General features: G+C 32.3%; 1 protein-coding gene and 1 long non-coding RNA gene across 2 annotated transcripts; one reads left to right on the top strand and one right to left on the bottom strand.

The window, feature by feature from the left end:
* Nucleotides 1–6547: 6547 nt before the first annotated feature.
* Nucleotides 6548–7176, top strand: LOC149193494 (uncharacterized). The gene is made up of 3 exons (XR_016254957.1): nucleotides 6548–6644; nucleotides 6749–6824; nucleotides 6925–7176. It is a non-coding gene; the product is annotated as an uncharacterized LOC149193494 (long non-coding RNA).
* An 8915-nt stretch (nucleotides 7177–16091) lies between these two features.
* On the bottom strand, nucleotides 16092–17804 carry LOC149193493 (putative UPF0481 protein At3g02645). Its single transcript, XM_089407331.1, has one exon. The coding sequence runs from the start codon at nucleotides 17802–17804 to the stop codon at nucleotides 16092–16094; it is 1713 nt and encodes a 570-aa protein (XP_089263457.1).
* Between the last annotated feature and the right edge of the window lie 2688 nt (nucleotides 17805–20492).

The following is a 20492-nucleotide window of genomic DNA, read 5'->3' as shown; positions in this document are numbered from 1 at the left end:
AGAAGTAAAGTGTGGGAAGTTATTGAGTTTTTAATGAAATATCAAGTAGGTTGACAGGGCAATTATTGCTTAGCAGCTCGAGGAGAGAAGTTAATATTTTCAAGTCATGGCTAGTTAATATAGGGATTATGTTAAAATCTTCCCATGATTCAAGTCATTTCAAAGAGCTCTTTAGCCTTAATTTCCCTCTACTATTTACTCTGACATATCTCTCTTTCATTTTAGGAAAGCTTTAAAAGATATGTCCTTACAGAAAGTAATGCAAAAACAGAAGAAACAAAGTGTTTCAGAATCTGAGGTTACAAAAATGCCACCCATATTTTCTGAACCGTTTTGTGGTGCTGATGGAGGAGCAATGACATGGGAAGTTATCTATAATAGACTTGAAAATGAGCAGCCTGAAGTTACATTTACCAAGGCAACAATAGGTTCAATACTACCATCGGCAGCTCAATTCAGAGATGCTGCTTTCTCTTTTCTTCATAGAATAGGAGCAAAAGCCAAGATACTACGATACACAGATATGGTTAGATGGGTAGTGGAGAATTTCAATATTGAAGATAAACAATTCAAGAATTCAAAGATGGATCTGATGGGATCATTTAAAACCGAAGATTTAAAACAAATGTATCATCTTCTTGACCCTTAGGATATATATGATAGATCATTTTTTTCCAAGTTCGTGAAAGAGAATGAAGAACCCTTTAAGATGATTCAGGGGTGGAGAGTCTTAGAAAACAAATTCAAATATGTCAAGATGGGTATGTACCCCATAGCTTCTTTAGAAAATCCCCATAACTATGCAGCCTCAATGTTATGTAGATTGTATGGAATGCCTAATAATACCAATTTCTCTATAGAATGGGTCCCTTTAATCGATGCATGTATCAATTCTCATATAATTAATTGGGCTACTATCCTATCCGACAACTTAGATACAACTATTTATGAATATCTTCAAAAGAGATCCACATCCATCGAAATCTTTCCTCCATTTTTACGAGTGCTTATATCATGGACACTATATGTTTCTGTACTAAGTTTCTAATTATGGTTTGGAAATGGACCTTGCAAGACCCATACCCCATCCATCTCAGTCACAAACAAATGTGGAAATATCGTTTTATACCCCACTTTTACAAGATATGCAATGGTGTTATGCTACCATTACATCAAATTATTTATGATAAAAAGGTCTCAATACTTTCTAAGGAAACCACTACAGACCTTCTTGTAGTAGGCAAGCACTTTGCTGAGCAATGGTTCACATATACTAGAGTTTATGGTAGTACAGCAGAACCACATGTACTTCCTTTGTATGTCCCCAACAAGCTATTAGCTAGAGAAATAGCTCACCAAACTGTTGGAAAAGGCTTAACCAAGACATTGAAAGATATGAAAAAATCACTATGGCCACCCTTTCCCATCCAGTGTGGTGTTTTTTCATTGGAAAAATTCAACCATGCAAACAAAGAATTACAGAACTTAGAGAGGCTCATGCTGGCTACTCTGCCAAAGAGGCAATTTGATTGAGAGAAAGTAGCACACAGTTTTACTATATTAGTAAAGGTCAAACCCTTTATCCATGAAGTTCATGAATTTGAATATTTATTACAATCAGCTAAGTCATTTGAACAAGCATTCAATTGGGCAAAGGTGAATTTGAATCCTAACAACTTCGAAAGGTTTTAGAAATTTAGAAGTCATAGGCTTGAAACAATCCCTTTGGATTTGTTAAGAACTGATGACAAACCTACACCTAGTGTGACCATTAACAATGAGCAACCAAATTCTCGAACAAAATCTCAGAAGAATGTAGCCCAGAACACAGGGAAGACATAGGAAATAGAGGCTACAATAGAATCTAACAAAAGATCAGCTGAGAAACAAGTCAAAACTGACCTAACTCAGGATATTGATCCCAAAGGCGAAAGCAATGATATGGAGCAGGAATGGGACCAGTTTAATAAAAAACTCCAAGATACTTCCAAAGGAACAGATGTCCAAGAAAATATATGATATCATACTCCACAGAAAACTCAGAAAGTTTCAGAGTCCGAGCCAATGAAGGAACAAGGGACAAATTCACAGAATGCAGAAATCATACCTACATTTCCGACATCTGAGATTATCCTAAAGGCTACAGAAATACCTCCTTTATATGTATTCTACAACCCACTGCATAAGGTTGTAGTAGGAAGACAGAGGAAGAGAAGGAGAGTTGAAAGACCTGAAATCCCACTAGGGAATGAACCAATGGATAAAGTTTGGAAGGATATTCCTTCAAATCCAACTGAAAATTTAACCAGGATATCACAATTTACAGGGGCATATGCTACTGCCACCATTGATAAGGCCACTGAAGTATGTGTTTTGTTAAAAGAAAGAGAAGAAAGGATAACACAACTTTAATAACAACTGGAAAGTGAGAAAACAAATGTGAACAATCAAGCCACCAAACAAATTGTCCAATTGCAGCAAAATATGGAAGTACTTAGGATAAGCCACGAAGAAGATATCTTAGCAAAGAATATGCAAATCCAAGAGATACAAGAGACTATGGCGAAATATAAATATGTCCCCACTATTGATGAGTTCATTAAAGAGGCATTGGAGCTAAACTCCGTTATGTCAAAACTACAAGATCTATTCTGCCAGAAAATGTCCAATATCACCCATTATTTGAATACCAATGGTCAATTAACAGTTAAGGCAATTGATCAGAGAACTGAGTTTAATGACTTAAATACTAAGATCTCTGACTATATTGAATGGGAAGAATCTGAAGAAGGAAGAAGCGCTAATATGCCAGAGATTAAAGAAACACACAAAGACATATTATTCACATATTGGGATGCACAGATTAAGTAGGCAGAATTAGCAGTAGCAAGAGAAACAGGAGTGGCGAAGAATATAATAAAGGCAATCAATCAGACTTTTCACACCACCAACTTAATAAAGGAAGGTGATCCAAAGTCACTGCCAGATATGAAAGACTTGGATAAAAACTGGAAAGCAAAGATGAAAACCCAAAGAGAGGCAATCAAAAAATTATCAAAGACCGACTGGGAGGCATATTGGCAATTTCTTGTCAAACCCCTCAGCCAAATTATGACACTGAATATTTCACTCAATTCAATGAAAAGAATGTTGCCACCTCTTACATATGCCATCTTTATAAGAAAGGTAAAAACATAATTCGGAGCACCTCCTCAAGTAAAACTCATGTCTGACATGCGATCTCAAGGAAAAGCTGGTAGAGAGCAAGACATTTTCGTAACCTTAAGTCATCAAATCGATTTTATTTTTAGAGTTAGTTACTAGTTAAGAGGAAGGTTGTTTTAAATCTCCTCAGATATTTTGTATAATATATTTTTAAACTTTAGTTGGATAGTATTTATACCCTTCTCATGCATTTAGAGAAAGGTCAACAATTTTATCAAAAAACATTTGTAAAGAATGAACTTTTGTAATTTTATAGATGCCTTGATGAAATTATGGAACATGGTCATTACTTTTGAATATCAAACTATTGTCTATTGTTGATGCAATTCTGTATGCTTGGAGAATAATTTGATTGAAAAAAGGAGTTGATCTATGTCACTAGTCAAATGAGCAGAACCTCACACATATGGTACTTTTATCTTGTATGATCAGTTTTGTTTTATTAAATTAGTGATAACATTTCGTTTTATGAATTATATATGGACTATGTTCCTTCTGTTATGTGTTAATGCAAAATTGTATAATACTTAGCTGAAAGCGTTTATTTTCGTATATGATCATTAAATATATGCGATATAATTTTCACATGTCTTTGACTAACTATTTAGTCAAAGAAATTATCTTTACATGTTATCATCTCTGTTTAACACGTGAATGATCTTTATTACCATGTACCAAATATATATCTTTTTCAGATCGCATATGACACAGAATACCCCGGGTTTATATTAGATTAAGTTAATTACAGATTTTCATACTAGAATAGATCATTTAGTTATCATTATTCTTATTGCAATCACTTGAAAACCACCCATCATCATTTTCAAACCTAGATTGGGAAACTAGTCCCATCATCCCCAGCCGAAGCCACCATACCAAACGGAAAAGGCACTGCTTTCTAAGGTTCGAACCAAGTGGTTATCCCCCATGTTGGAGCAGAAGAATTATGAGGCTTCAGCAGTGTCTAATGCATTATAATTTCTATTTTTTCAGTGCCTCTCAATATTTCCATTTTTTATGTTAAGTTTATATTAATATTTGTTTCAATTATATATATATATATATATATATATATATATATATATATATATATATATATATGCATACCACTTTTATTTATTTATAGTATAACATTTTTTTCCTTAACGATTTTAATAAAAATTTATATCAATCATTTGTACAATCATACCCACAATTTGATTAAAAATTTTGTTTGTGGATTTCAAGGATATAATTATTTTCATAATTTTAAAAGGATATAAACTTAAGATTCTAGTGATTTAAAAATAGTTGTGCATAAGAACAATTTCATCTCAACAATTTTAAAAAAATTCCTAGTGAAGTTCCCTCATTTACGTATTCAAACTAAGCAATAATGTAAAGATATGTCTTATATTTCATTTTCCTTCATTTCATCTTTTTATATCTATTCAAATTTATGGTGGAAGCACCTTGAACAATCTCTCTAAGTTAAAAAGTTATTAGTTTTCCATGGTTACTTTAGAACCCATATGTTATTAGTGACCATCATTAACTTCCACCCACGCATATTTTTTTTGTTACTAACAACTATGTTCCAATTTTAAAATCAACAAAAAAATTGTCCGCAAATCTTGTTTCAAAATATTTAGGCCCCACACACATTTTTTTTTGGTTATTAAAAAGTTATTTTCCAATTCTAGAATCAAAAAAATGGTCAGCAAATCTTGTTTCAAAATATTTAGGCCCCCATAATTTTTATTCATAAACATCCTATAATCATCAAACATTTTAGCCTTGTAATTCTATGATAATTGGTCTAGGACATTTGCATTACTTTTAAAACTAAGAATGGTATCCAATCATGTGGCTACTAAGATGCTTGAGTCATCTGTGGCATTTCTTAAAATATTATATGAGGGCCGAGGGTCTTTCGTACCTATATCCTCTAGGTCTAGTGAAATAGTTCTTCCATTTGCGCGATGAACATAAAAATGTAGAGCATTGAGATTGCAAATTCAAGAATATGTTCACATTTTTAATACGGTAAATATCACAAGGTTTGTAGAATTTTAATTTTTAAGCTTTTTATTTGAATTTTGGTTCATTAAAAAAAATTAAAGTTTGATTTTATAGTCATTGATAAAGTTGATAAATAAAATTCATAATTTTATATTGTAATTTAAACTTATAATTTATATTCATGATAATATATTTTTTATTATTTTAACTTATAATTCATTATATATAAATAAACATCATCCCAATTTCATTAAAAAAATTCAAACTCAAACTAAACCTAATTATTATTAACCCAACTTCAAATCCAAACCATATATAACGTTAAACCTAATTATTATTAACCCAAATTCAAATCCAAACCATATATAACGTTATTTATACTTAGTTATCATTTCCTCCCTCGTCAATTTTATATAAACATTCATTTATTTATTATATATAATTTAGGAAGAAATTTCCATTATTGCATAATACTTTTCATGTTTAATTAGATGATACTTTCAAAACTCGTTCGATAAAATTATAAAATTATGCTAAAGATCACGGCATACGATCTTCAATCGTTTCAATCGTTTGAGAACTGTCATAATATTTTCGCAAATTTTGAAATTCCTTTGGTTTCAATCGTTTCAGCTTTTTCCTTTATTTAAAAATTCTATTCAAATCATATCGGGCGACGTACTTTTTTATTTTTATTTTTAAGTACTCATGGTGAATTACATCACCAATATTATATAGTTTAGATCATTTTTAATTTTCTGAACAAATTATAATTAGAATTCGGTAACAATGAAATACATATTGTCACGATCTCCTTTTTATCCAAGAAATACAGTAAATAAAAAAAAAAATTATATATACATTTACAGTTGGAAACTCTCTATCATCAACCCCTAACCTACGGTACCCACCTATTAACCCTAAACACATGTAGACCAAACGCATAAAATGATTGTCATAAGGTTTTGGTTAATATAACTATCGGTTATATATATATCACTCCATATTTACTTAACCTTTATTGTATCGACATTTGATAAGTTATATGACAAGACATAAGTGTTGATTGCTGGTTATCCGTTTGAACGTTTGCTGCCAAATGGCAGAGCGAGTACGCCAGCTCACCAACCTCCGTAGCCATATGGCCCATCTTCACGTGCTGGCCATGTGATCTGAGAGAGTTTGACCTGCTCTGGGGTTCACGCTAGGCCTCCCGCCTAATCCAACGATGGTGATTACTTACCTTCATCGGACGGTCCAGCCTCACTTAGGGTTTGACCCTGCATAAATAAGTCTTATTGGATTCGTTTTTGGTTCATTTGCTCATCTCTCAGTAGCCGAGCTCCTTCGACGGTTTGGACTGCAAGTCCTCTGGTTCATTGCACTCTTCTGGTTCATCGCTCCTCTGCCTTACTCAGGTTTGGCCGCGCCTCTTACATTACTTCTCACAGCTAGTTTCATAACTTATTGTTTTTCGCTTCTGCTGTTTATGCTCTAATCATTTCCAGGGTTGGCTTGACAGTTTTGGAGGGTTCCGGTGCTGACCATAGCTTACCTTCACCGAACGCCGGAGGGATTAGCTGCTATGCCACTTCCAGGTAAGTCGGAATTCGTTATCATTCTTGTTGACTGTGTTTGATTGCATTACGAGGGTTTGATTTACAGCTGAGACGACCTGTACTCTACCTGTTGTCTCAGGTTAAATACCGGGTCCAAACCCTTGTGCGATTTATGTTTGGCGGCCTCACTTTGGCGGCCTGTCCAGCTGAACCCTAGATTATGGCCTCGGTGCCTTAGTTATCTATTCTATATTTGAACTTGGCTAAGGACTCTATCTTGTTTAACATTACCTGATTTAGGAAAAGCTCTTTTGAGTTTTCGGCGGTTATGTAAGGTCTGCATAGTTAAATAAACTGCTGTAATATTTGTCATCTGCGGATTATCGCTGTTTTGGTTCGGCCTGGATTTCCTTATGGTCAATGGTATACTATCAGCGTTTCATAATGATTTCTTTTCTTCCTTTCCTGTATATTAAATGCCGTCACCGGTTAATGGATATTTAAACCTTCGTTCTGATATATACAAAGTTTAATATACAGAGTTTTGTAGCTACTGCTTCTGTTTACGTTTGGTATCATACATAGTTACGGCAATGGTTATGCATTAGGGTTACTCCGTTTACCTTTGATATTTGGTGCATTTCTCCGTCGCTACTTCTAATTCTGGATAGCATCTATGGATATAACATTTCCAATGCCATAGAGTTTCTAAGATTAAATTTGATATTCAGTATATTTGCTGCCGTTTTCTATTATTCATTAGCATTACAGTTATGACATTCTATTGCTTTAGGGTTTCAATGCTATGAAATCGAAAAGTTTCTTCAACAATTGGTTCCCACAGCACGGCTCTCGTTCTTATATACTATTTGTACAGCGACAAGGGTAGACTTGCATTCGTTTCGTGAATGTAGTGTCTATCCTCCTGCGCACAGGCTTGACCCTAATGCAGCCAGCAGGTTTACGGCGGTCACTCGCCTGTAACAATACTTATTATCTAGTTCAAAGCTTATTCTTATTTCTGTACTGTGTTTCATTGCTTGATTTGTAGCCTATGAATGATATCGTTCCAACCCCTGAAGTTAGGGTTTGATGTACATCATTATTTATGTTAAAAAAACACTTCGCTTTCCGTCACTGTTGCCTTTCAATGTTTACTATACAGACGTTACTCGGAAAGATAATGTAAGTTCTGAGTTTTCAATTTCATGTGTTATTCCATATTTGCACAGTACCCGTTAAGACTGTATAAAACATGCACCAACCCCTTACACATTATCTCGTCTTTCAACTTACACTGTTTATTCTGTTGAGTGAATGCATGCAGAGTAAGTTTATATCTTCAGACTGACCTTTATAATGAATTCTTTATCAGTTTTCAGAGTCAATCTACGGTTAAATAGCCAGCTCGGCTTCTCTTATCTTCTCAGGTCTTTACGCTGTAGAATCGAGTACTATTATGGACTCGGTTTATCTCAGGAATCAGTCTCTCCTACTATTACTGGGTACTGATGCTTCCTATCTTTCAGCAGTTCCTAGTTGTTACTGGCTGTACACAAATTAGCTGTGTAAGCTTAGGTGAATACATTCTACCCATGTGACACAGTCACACCCCCATTCCATTTTTCTCTGGTAGAACCGTAATCTTATTCTAGTTATCTTACCACAACAACTTTTTAAAAAAAATGATACAACCGGGTACTTTTCAATACCTGAGCTTTCCTTAACTAATTTAGAAGAAGCGTACCTGGTATTCTGTCACTGAAGTTCTTACTTTCAGAAGTCACCTGTAGTGTTTTAGCTCTTAACCTCCCAACCTTGAGATCCACTGCACTGGATTCTCCCCCCGAGCCGTCTTGCAGGCCTGCAGCCCTCAACAAGACTCATGCACCACGGTGCTGGGTTATCTGATCACAACCAGACTTAACCCCCTTCTTTCACTCTGCTTCTCTCTTTTTGGAATCTCTCCTCTGCCTGTTCCTCAACAGCCCAGAGGTTTTTCCTCCCAAGCCTTTTCCTTGGGTGAGAGGCAGTTGTCTTTCTTTTCAGTTTCATAACTGATTAATTTCTTTTAATAGAAAATCCTCCTTTTGGAGGCTGCCAGCATTTCATTCAACACATGTGCAAAATAGTTCATTATATTTACTTTCAAAAATAATAATGTCTTTTAATAAAACAAGTTGTCACCCATATTGTTTTTACCACAGCAATTACCGGGAATTACAAGTTACCGAGGTTATTACACATATATATAATTTTAAATAAAAATGATTTATTAATGTATTTAATATAAATTAAATAGTTAACCAATATTAATAAATATGAAATTATTTTTTTATAATATATTTTAAATCAAAAAATTTAAATTTAATTTAATCTTAAATTAGAATTTTAATTTTAATTATTTTTATTTTTAATATTTATATAAAAGAGCATGTAACAATTTTTTTTACTCATAATGATTCAACCCATTTTATTATTAGACATTCTTAATCTATAAATGATTTATGTTGCAATACTATGGGTAAATATCATGACTTATTTTTATTTTATGTCTAGAAAACCATAGCCCATATTTTATCTAAAATTTTCATGTATTTTTTTTAATTAATCAATTTTATTAAAATAATAAAAATAACATAACTATTTTTGAAATAAATCTCAAATTTTAATATATAATTATTAAAAAAATCTAAAATATTCTCTAAAAATTATATATGTACTATTCACCTACTAATTACCAACTAGTACTTAGTAATTAAATTAAAATTTTAAAATGTCTATTAAAAATAGACATACCATTTTTAAAAATTATAAACAAATTTTACTTTTATGTCCATAATAATTTATACATTTTTATCAGTAAATAAATAACTTATGAAAATAAATTTTATAATAATTCATTTTGTTATTAACTTCATAATTTTATTTTAATTATAAATCATCTCTATTTACTCTTAGATTCATAATTTTATTTTAATTATAAATATCTCTATTAAAATAAGTATACACTTTGACTTGGAGATTTTAAGCTGTAAATCTTTTATATATGCTTACATTGATAAGTGTAGCGTATTTGGGTAATCAGTTTAGACCTAATAATTTGAAAATATTTATTTATTTATTAAAAATTATATATTTATTTATTTATTTTTCTTTTAAAAAATAATTATTTTTAATTATTTTTCCATTTTAAAAAAATTGATTATAAATATTTATTAACCATTTTATATTAAATGTAATACTGAATATTTTAAAATATATTAATGTGCGGCTAAATATAAAAATAAAATATAAAAAAACTATAATACCACACTTCAGAGATTGCAAGTTAAAAACTTATTTGATTACGGATTGTTACATCTCCTTTAAACTGAACGAATTACAGATGGGATGTTTCTGACACGCTACAGTGCAGCGATGCCCAAATCAATCCACAATCACACATAGAACAGACCTAACAGAAATATTAGAAACAACACTCTTCCATATCGCTGCTGCGAGGTTCGTTCTCAACAGCGGGCAAGATTCTGGTGCGTAACTCTATTGCTTTACCCAGCTTTTGCAGTTATAGACAGAGCAGTACGCTTGCAAACAAGTAGTGATCAAAAGTATCGCTGCAGCTGCCAGAGAGGAATTTCCACGAGCTGAAAATATGATTATTCACAAACTTTCACCCACTAACGGGACTAACAATTAAACCTCTAAACATCAACTTTCACCAACTAACGGGATTAACAATTAAATCTCTAAACATACCAACTTTTTATCCATTTTTATTGCAACCATTCACATCGTTTCTCTAGTAGTTGAAACGCTTGGACAAACCAACTTTTGCAGAAATTGCCAAATTCGTTTCAATGCCACACCATGTATATTCTCCACACGCATTATCTTCACGAGCCTCAGTCTACACTTTTATGCTTAACACCGAAATTACCAACTAACAGGATTAACAATTAAGCCTCCAAACGGAGCAACTTTTTATCTATTTTTATTGTAACCATTCACATCGTTTCTCTAGTAGTTGAAATCTAGCTTCCATGTTTTCTCTCCACCAAACTCTAATTTTTTTTTGGATAACTCAATTATTACTTTCAATGCCCGAACAAATTTTTCGTCAATTGCTTCGAGTGATTCACATATTTCACCACAAGAAACTCCACAAAAATCTCCTCATAGGTAGCCATTCCTTCCCTTTCCATACTTCTCTCGCAGAACCACAACGATAACCAAAAAAAAAAAAAATGGTGATAATTGTGCTCAAATGGTTGGTAAATGATCCAATTCACAACCTATTTATAACTAATCATGTTCCCCAACTTACTTTTAATTCGACACATACTTGTTAACCTTGGACAAAGAATGTTGTAAACCCTCCTCCATGCAATGGACATGAGTACCACCTATGACATAAGTCAAGGTCTCCAGGATAATTTCTCCGCCTGGGACTAGTATTTCAAACAAATTAAATTCCCCACATTTCAAGGAATGGTCTACATGGACAACTAATTCATTTTTTAACAAATGAATGAGTCTCTTGGAATAGGAGAGATAATCCTCTCGACTTGATTTGTTTCCAGTATTCCCAGCCTTAACATTGTCTTTTGATGGGAAATTTTATCATCTAGATGCCCATATGTGATGAAAAATGATTCTCTTAAATTTCTCCAGTTGCAAAGCAATTCGATTCGGTATTCAGTATTGGAGAATTAGAAGGGTCTTTTTCGGTCTTTATTTTATAAATTTGTCTTGAGACCAGCCTTGGCTCTTCTAAAATCATCATTTTCCTTATTTATTTTTATTGATAGGAAGATTTAGTCTTTTCCAAAGAGTCAAATATTCAACCTAGTTATTAGATGAAATTCTCAATCCTTAAGCATAACCGATCTCTAATTGTTCATCTGGGAAAAAATTACCCTAACCACACCTGTTTCTCATTATTAAGATCGCTTTTATTAAGAAGCACTTGATTTTTTTGTCAATTACTTCTTCTCTCTAAGCATTGGAATATTTTACTCCATTCAACAAAAAAATATTATTTTTTAATACCTTTTTTTATAAATACATATACAAGAATTATACATATTCTTCATATGTGAAAGTAATAATATAAAATTTCTTTCACATTGAATTACTTTATCACTTTGAAGATGATATAAAATTATGTTAGTGAATATGGATATCCAATTATTTTATTTAAAGCTGAAAGTCATACTAAAATATTTTTCCCACTTTCCCTCCATACTAGTTGCAATGTAAATGATAAACCAAATGAGGATAGTCAAAATAAGATTATTAATGTTTTAAAATTCAAACAAAATTTGTATATTCATTTTTTTAACGTAGCCTACATTGTTTTCTTTATTTAGAGGATATTTTATTTTTATTTTAAAGGAGACAAATGTCAACTTCGAATTGAGCATAGAAAGAATTACACATAACTCTCATACTGAATTATAAAATAGATCTCTTGATAGAATTAATAAATTTTGAAAAATTTTAACTAAATTCAAAATTATTAGTTTTTATCTTTTTATTTTTAATAAAATAAGTAAAATTAAATTATATTCAAAACCATTGAAATAAACTCGGCCAATACAATTATTTTGGATACTTTTCAAATTAATTTGAAAATTTTATATATATATATATATATATATATATATATATATATATATATATATGTCTACTTTACATATATTGTAATTTCCAAAAAAACATTTTTTAACATTTTAACGTGCTAAGTAAAACCAAAACTCTTAAAATTTGTTATTTTTTGAGATTATTAGAATAAGATTAAAATGTTTTCAGAACATTTTGAGATAGAGTTGAGTTTTCCAATTATGACCTAATCTAATAATCCTATCCATAAGACCATTAGATTAAGTTAATTAGAGATTTTCATAGTAGAATAGATCATTTATTTATCATTATTCTTATTGCAATCACTTGAAAACCACCCAACATCATTTTCAAATCCAGATTGGGAAATTTGTCCTATCGTCCCCAGTCGAAGCCACCATACCAAATGGAAAAGGAATTGCTTTCTAAGTTTCAAACCGGGTGGTTATCCTCCATGTTGGAGCAGCAGAATTCTAAGGCTTCAATAGTGTCTAATGCATTATAATTTCTTTTTCTTTTTCAGTGCCTCTCAATATTTCCATTTCTTATGTTAGGTTTATATTAATATTTGTTTCAATTATATATATATATGCATGCCACTTTTATTTATTTATAGTATAATATTTTTTTTCCTTAACGATTTTAATAAAAATTCATATCAATCATTTGTAAAATCATACCCACAATTCGATTAAAAAAATTGTTTGTGGATTTCAAGGATATAATTATTTTCATAATTTTAAAAGGATATAAACTTAAGATTCTAGTGATTTAAAAATAGTTATGCATAAGAACAATTTCATCTCAACAATTTTAAAAAAATTCCTAGTGAAGTTCCCAAAAAAATTCCTAGTGAAGTTCCCTCACTTTCATATTCAAACTAAGCAATAATGTAAAGATGTGTCTTATATTTCATTTTCCTTCATTTCATCCTTTTATATTATATTCAAATTTATGGTGGAAGCACCTTGAACAACCTCTCTAAATTAACAAATTATTAGTTTTCCATGTTTACTTTAGAACCAATGTGTCATTAGTGACCATCATTAACTTCACCCACCCATATTTTTTTGTTACTAAAAACTATGTTCCAATTTTAAAATCAACAAAAATTGTCTGCAAATCTTGTTTCAAAATATTTAGGTCCCACAAATCTTTTTTGTTATTAAAAAGTGATTTTCCAATTCTAGAGTTAAAAATGGTCAGCAAATCTTGTTTCAAAATATTTAGGCCCCCCTTAATTTTTATTCATAAACATCCCATAATCATCAAATATTTTAGCCTTGTAATTCTGGTCTCGGACATCTGCACTACTTTTAAAACTAAGAATGGTATCCAATCATGTGGCTACTAAGAGGCTTGAGTCATCTATGGCATTTCTTAAAATATTATACGAGGGCCGAAGGTCTTTCGAACATACATCCTCTGGGTCTAGTGAAATAGTTTTTCCATTTGCGCGATGAACATAAAAATGTATCGCTTAGTATGTTCGGCTAAAATAGAATATTTTTCTAATAAAGCATTATAAGAACAGGTTTCATAGAGCATTGAGATTGCGAATTCAAAAATATGTTCACATTTTTAATATGGTAAATATCGCAAGGTTTGTAGAATTTTAATTTTTAAGTTTTTTTATTTTGGTCAATTTAAAAAAAAATAAAAAATTGAGGTTTGATTTTATAACAATTGATAAAGTTGATAAATAAAATTCATAATTTTATGTTGTAATTTAATCTTATAATTTATATTCAAGATAACATTTTTATGTTTATTAATATTGAATTTTTATTATTTTAACTTTTAATTTATTATATATATAAATAAAGATCATCTCAATCTGATTAAAAAATTCAAACTCAAACCAAACCAAATTATTATTAACCCAATTTCAAATCCAACCCATATATAACGTTATTTATACTTAGTTATCATTTCCTCATCATCAATTTTATATAAACATACATTTATTTATTATAAATTTTATATATAATTTAAGAACAAATTTCCATTATTGCGTAATACTTCTCATGTTTAATGAGATGATACTTTCAAAACCCATTCGATAAAATTATAAAATTATGCTAAAGATCACGGCATACTTTCAAACGTTTCAATCGTTTGAGAACTGTCATAATATTTTCGAAAATTTTGAATGGTCCAACCTATTTTATTCAGCTTTTTCCTTTGGTTAAAAATTCTATTCAAATCATATCGGGCAACGTACCTTTTTTTATTTTTAAGTACTCATGGTGAATTACATCACCAATATTATATGGTTTAAATCATTTTTAATTTTCTGAATAAATTATAATTAGAATTAGGTAACAATGAAATACATATATATAATTTTAAATAAAAATGATTTATTAATGTAGTAATATAAATTAAATAGTTAACAAATATTAATAAATATGAAATTATTTTTTTATAATATATTTTAAGTCGAAAAATTTAAATTTAATTTAATTTTAAATTAGAATTTTAATTTTAATTACTTTTATATATATATATATATATCAGAGCATGAAACAAATTTTTTAATCATAAAGATTCAACCTATTTTATTACCAGAGATTCTTAATCTATAAATGATTTATGTTGCAATATCATTGGTCAATATCATGATTTATTTTTATTTTATGTCTAGAAAACCATAATCCATATTTTATCTAAAATTTTCATGTATTTTTTTAATTAATCAATTTTATTAAAATAATAAAAATAACATAACTATTTTTGAAATAAATCTCAAATTTTAATATATAATTATTAAAAAAATATAAAATATTCTCTAAAAATTATATATCTACCATTCACCTACTAATTACCAACTAGTAATTAGTAATTAAATTAAAATTTTAAAATGTCTATTAAAAATAGACATACCATTTTTAAAAATTATAAACAAATTTTACTTTTATCTCCATAATAATTTATACATTTTTATCAATAAATAAATAACTTATGAAAATAAATTTTATAATGATTTATTTTCTTATTAAATTTATAATTTTATTTTAATTATAAATCATCTCTATTTGTTATTAAATTCATAATTTTATTTTAATTATAAATATCTCTATTAAAATAAGTATACACTTTGAATTAGAGATTTTAAGCTGTAAATCTTTTATATATATGCTTACATTGATAAGCGTAGCGTATTTGGGAATCGGGATTTAAAATTTTCTTTTTAAAAAATAACAATATATAAGCAGTTTACACATAATAATTTGAGAATATTTATTTATTTATTAATTTTTTTTTTCCATAAAAAATATTTTTTTAAATTATTTTTCCATTTTAAAAAATTTGATTATAAATATTTATTAACCATTTTATATTAAATGTAATACTGAATATTTTAAAATATATTAATGTGCGGCTAAATATAAAAATAAAATATAAAAAAACTATAATACCACACTTCAGAGATTGCAAGTTAAAAACTTATTTAATTGCGGATTGTTACATCTCCTTTAAACTGAACGAATTACAGATGGGATGTTTCTGACACGCTACATGATAAAAACACCTGCCCTTCTCAGGATTGCAGCGATGCCAAAATCAATCCACAATCACACATAGAAGAGACCAACAGAAATATTAGAAACAAAACTCTTCCATATCGCTGCTGCGAGGTTTCATTCTCAACAGCGGGCAAGATTCTGGTGCGTAACTCTATTGCTTTACCCAGTTTTTGCAGTTATAGACAGAGCAGTACGCTTGCAAACAAGTAGTGATCAAAAGTATCGCTGCAGCTGCCAGAGAGAGGAATTTCCACGAGCTGAAAATATGATTATTCACAAACTTTACCGCCAGAACCTTCCATTTTCTGCTATAATATCCATTTAAATCTTTGATTACTTTGTCCAAATATCCAGCTTCTTTTGGACGAACGCACTTACCCATGCTATTCCATAGGCTGGCAACTTCTCCGTCACTTTGGAGGTGGTTACAAATAATCCCGCTCTCTCTCAGCAATTTCACATCTTTTACTCCGTCGATCATACCATTCATGAAATCAGTATATCGCCGCAAAACAAGCGCACCAGGCGCAGCAGAAGCTTCGAATGCCACCAGATTTCTCAGGATTACCTCTGTGTTACTGTCTAACTTTACTCTGGGGAGGTAAAGCGTGGCCATTTTCTCGTCAAATTGTATTGTGCCGAGATCGCCATCAGTAGGAGAGAATTTGACTCCCGCAAAATGTAAATCAGCCACAGAAGGAATATTCAGTTCTTGTGGAGAGGGCTGTATGAGCTTAACAGACGATTCTTCCCCGGTTGTGACTGCATCTTTTTCGAGCCTTTTAATCGTACTCAGAATAAGAAGAAAGGGCAACTTCATCACAAATTGCGAAGGCTTCGAGTTCAGCGCTCGCCGAAGTAACATCGTGAGAAATCGAGCGACGCCAACGTTCATAGAAGAGAGAGTTTGCCAGAGCATACTGAAGGCTCCTTTAACGGTTGAACTGTCAGCTAGATCAGGCGAATCATCTTTTTCCTCAATTAGAGTTGGATTAACGGCTGACATGTCCGCTGGATAAGGAGCATCCTTTCCTTCATCAAATCCAATTGGAATTTGATTGTCGGAAGGCACAATACAGTAGTACAGCACCTCCAACAAGTGCCGCCTTTCTTTGATACGGAGATTTCCACTCTCTGGCAACTTGTAACTGAACGGCGATAGTTCTTGGACCATTAGACACAACAGTCTGGAGAGCCTCTGCTCTGCCTTGGCTTCACAACCCAACTCCAACTCCAAAAGCTTTAACATTAGGAAAAGTGGCATCTGATTTTCGAGCATCATCAAATCTCTGAGAATAGAGTTGTAGAAGGCACTGGTGCCAGTCAGATCTAAGACACGCCCCAGCGATTTTACTTCCAAGTGGAAGCTTTGGTCGGCGTGTCTAACATAAAACTGCAAACACTGAAAAAGGAAGACGGCGTCCAGAGCCATGATCCACGCCAAGGTCTCTTCCTTATAGTCGATGAACTTGTGGTAGCAGCTCCGAACATGCCAATCATATTTTTTAAATTCCTCCACAATGACCGACTGAAACTTCTCTAGACCCTTCATTTTTTTCTGAAATCTGCAAGCAGTTGCCAATTTGTAGTGGTCCATATCATGGAGCTCAGATCTCCAGTGGTGAGAGGGACCGATGGAAACCATTTGAGGAATGTAGGCTTCTGGCTTGTCTGCCAATAACTCTTTTGGCACATTAAACACCGAGACACAGAACCCCTTCACATTCTCCTCCTCTTCTTCTTGTAGAGCGTCGAGAGATTCCTTAATTTGAATCACCCAACTATCCTCATCGATCTTCGTTTTCTGAATAACCCAACTATCCTCATCTATCTTCATTTGAGCAGCATCAGTGTTGGATTCCATTTTTTCGGGTCGGAGAAAAGGAGCCACAGGCAAAATAGTGGAGCAAAATCTCGAAATGTATCTGCCAGAGTTGAGAGACTTTGCAGCCTTATATCGAATTCAGTGGGCTGATGTCGTGGGTCCTAAGCCATTCCTATCCACAGGTTTTTGAATTTCGTACATTACAATCCGTTGTTTCATTCAGACAAATAAACGCCAGCGTTGTGTTATTTCACATTTGTTTCTCCAGCTTACCATTCTGGTAAAGAATTCACTTAAAACAAATAAAATTCACTTAAATTTGTTAGGATTTTCTGAAGGTTGGATTCACTTACTAAAAAAATGACCTTTTTTAAATAACAAAACTGAAACAAACTGTCACTATAAATTATTTTTCCAAATTCCATCCAAAATCACCGAAAGTAGATTTTGTAATAAGTTTATGTACTAAATTTCCCCTCTCATGGACACGTAGTAGATTTGACTGTTTTCGTCTAATGGACACGTAGTAAATTTGACTGTTTTTGCGCGTTCACTACAGTGGATAAACGGTACGTTGGAGACCGTGACTCTACGTTGTGGTCAAAGTCATATGGTGCGTTAGTGTGTCGTCTACGGCAATATGTGCACGCAGAAACTAACAAATTTGTTGTGCTTATTTGCGTACCTAATTACCGTGTAGTTGTCTTCGTTATCTCATTACGTTGGCTCAACATTAGCAACGTAGAATTTGTGCACCTTCCGTGACGAGCCATGTGATTATTGTGTTTTATTAAACATTATAAATATGACATTGACTTTTGGATTTTCTCATTTATTTGATACATCAAATAACACCCTTTCTATTTGCCAATCAGCATAATCGGTATTTAATCATTAATTATTAATTAGATTATATCAATTAACTAAATTAAAACGTTATATAATGTGACGAATTTAAATAAAATATCTTAGGATATTATCTAAATTATTAAATTAAAATTATTATATTTAATCATATTATTATTATTATTTTATTTAATTGCTAAATTTATGAAGGCATACATGTTCTAATCTTTTTTTATTTTGAACATGTGACTTTTTAGGAGGAAACACATGCTCTTAATGATCAGGCCCACTCAAGGTGTGTCATTATCCAATTGCGTAATTTTTTCTTTTGTCGGTCAAAAACACTCATTATATTATCATAGCATAAGTGTCAACAAAATACATCATCACTGCAACAAAATATAGTGTCATAGACTTAAGATTTGGCACAAGCCTTGCTCTAAACAGTAGGAAACCTAAAGAGAAGCCAAGACCGCTGGTGTCTTTGGTTATTGCCGACACAAAAATAGCAAAATTACATGTCTCAGAATTACAGATTAAGGGGGGAATTGGGAAGAAATATGGGAGGTGCAACAAAAAGAGCAGTACGTTCAAGTATATGGTAATCAATGTGTTCCACCTGATTCTCCAGGGCGCAAAGATGGTCATTTGTGCATCAAAGCTAATGCTGGAGAGCTTCCACGAAGTCCAAGGTCTAATTCTGCATATGTTGGAGGTCATTGATATAAGCAATCAATTCATTCCTGTCCTTGTACCTTTGCTCCCTCATTGTATCAATGTTGAGTTGTATGTTATTCAATTGGGCCGCGGTGGACTCCAAGGTTACCAGAACTTCTACGTGATATGGGGAGCGGGCTAGAGATAGGGTCATATCCACAACAGAATAACAGCTCTTAATCGACTCAGATTCTGAGCTAGGCTTTCCATGTTGTTGTTGTTCATCCATAGATGGGCTCACACCCCCCTGCAAGCATGCCCTCGCTATTGAGGCATGCTACCAACACCACCACCACTGGTCGTAACACCACGGGAAGCATACTATCTAACCAGAGAAACACACCACGAAATACAAAATTCACAATACTGAAATAAAACTCCATTGGACAATGTTATCCAATTAGGAAAGAGCCCAAAGCCCTGAGCACGAGCATCGTAACCACAGGTAGCCAAGAAGTATGAAGGAACACCACGAGTCCCAGAGTCAGCAGAGTTCATACAGTCGCAGAGTCAGTAGAGTTCATACAGCCCCAAAGATGGCACATGAAGTCGCTCTCCTCAACAAATTGACAATCCAGTGAAGCTTCCTCGAACCAAAGATAGAGTCGGACTAAGGAAAAATTAGTGTTTGCTCCCAACCCACGCAATCTAGGCCTGAAACCAAATAAATCATCACGCCAGACAAAGAAATCTTCCCCCATATCCCATGGTTGTACTTGATGCAGGTGCCAATTCCCCTCCCAACTGCATTTAACGGTCTCGTCCTGTTTTGCTGCCCCAAGCCACACCCTGAGCCGGGACGCAAACAAGCCACACCTCGTTCTCTCTCGGCACTCTCTCGTCATCGCCCAATGTCTTCGAATGACCTCCTGCATGTCCCTTTGCGGTATTAAACTCATCTCGCAGGGAGCGGGGTATGAGTTCAAAAGGCTATTCATTGCATATATGTGGCGCATGTAAGCCGCTTTGGCTCCATGATCCAAGGCACTGCCAACTGACCCCCTAAATGATCATCCCCAAAGATATCCAATTACATAATTATACATGTAAAAGACTTTAAATTAAATCTCTTTCTAATCAATCTAATAATAATTTTACCATTGAATTTAAATTCTAAAACAATACTACTTAATTTATAAAAAAAATAATTAACTTTATAAAAGA

The sequence above is a fragment of the Pinus tabuliformis genome, chromosome 2_2 (genome assembly GCF_031772625.1).
Source record: "Pinus tabuliformis cultivar Carrire ecotype Pingquan chromosome 2_2, CPIR1, whole genome shotgun sequence".
NCBI classification, from domain to species: Eukaryota; Viridiplantae; Streptophyta; class Pinopsida; order Pinales; family Pinaceae; genus Pinus; species Pinus tabuliformis.
The sequence above is the reverse complement of the archived record's forward strand: the minus strand, read 5'-3'. Positions and strand labels throughout refer to the sequence as shown.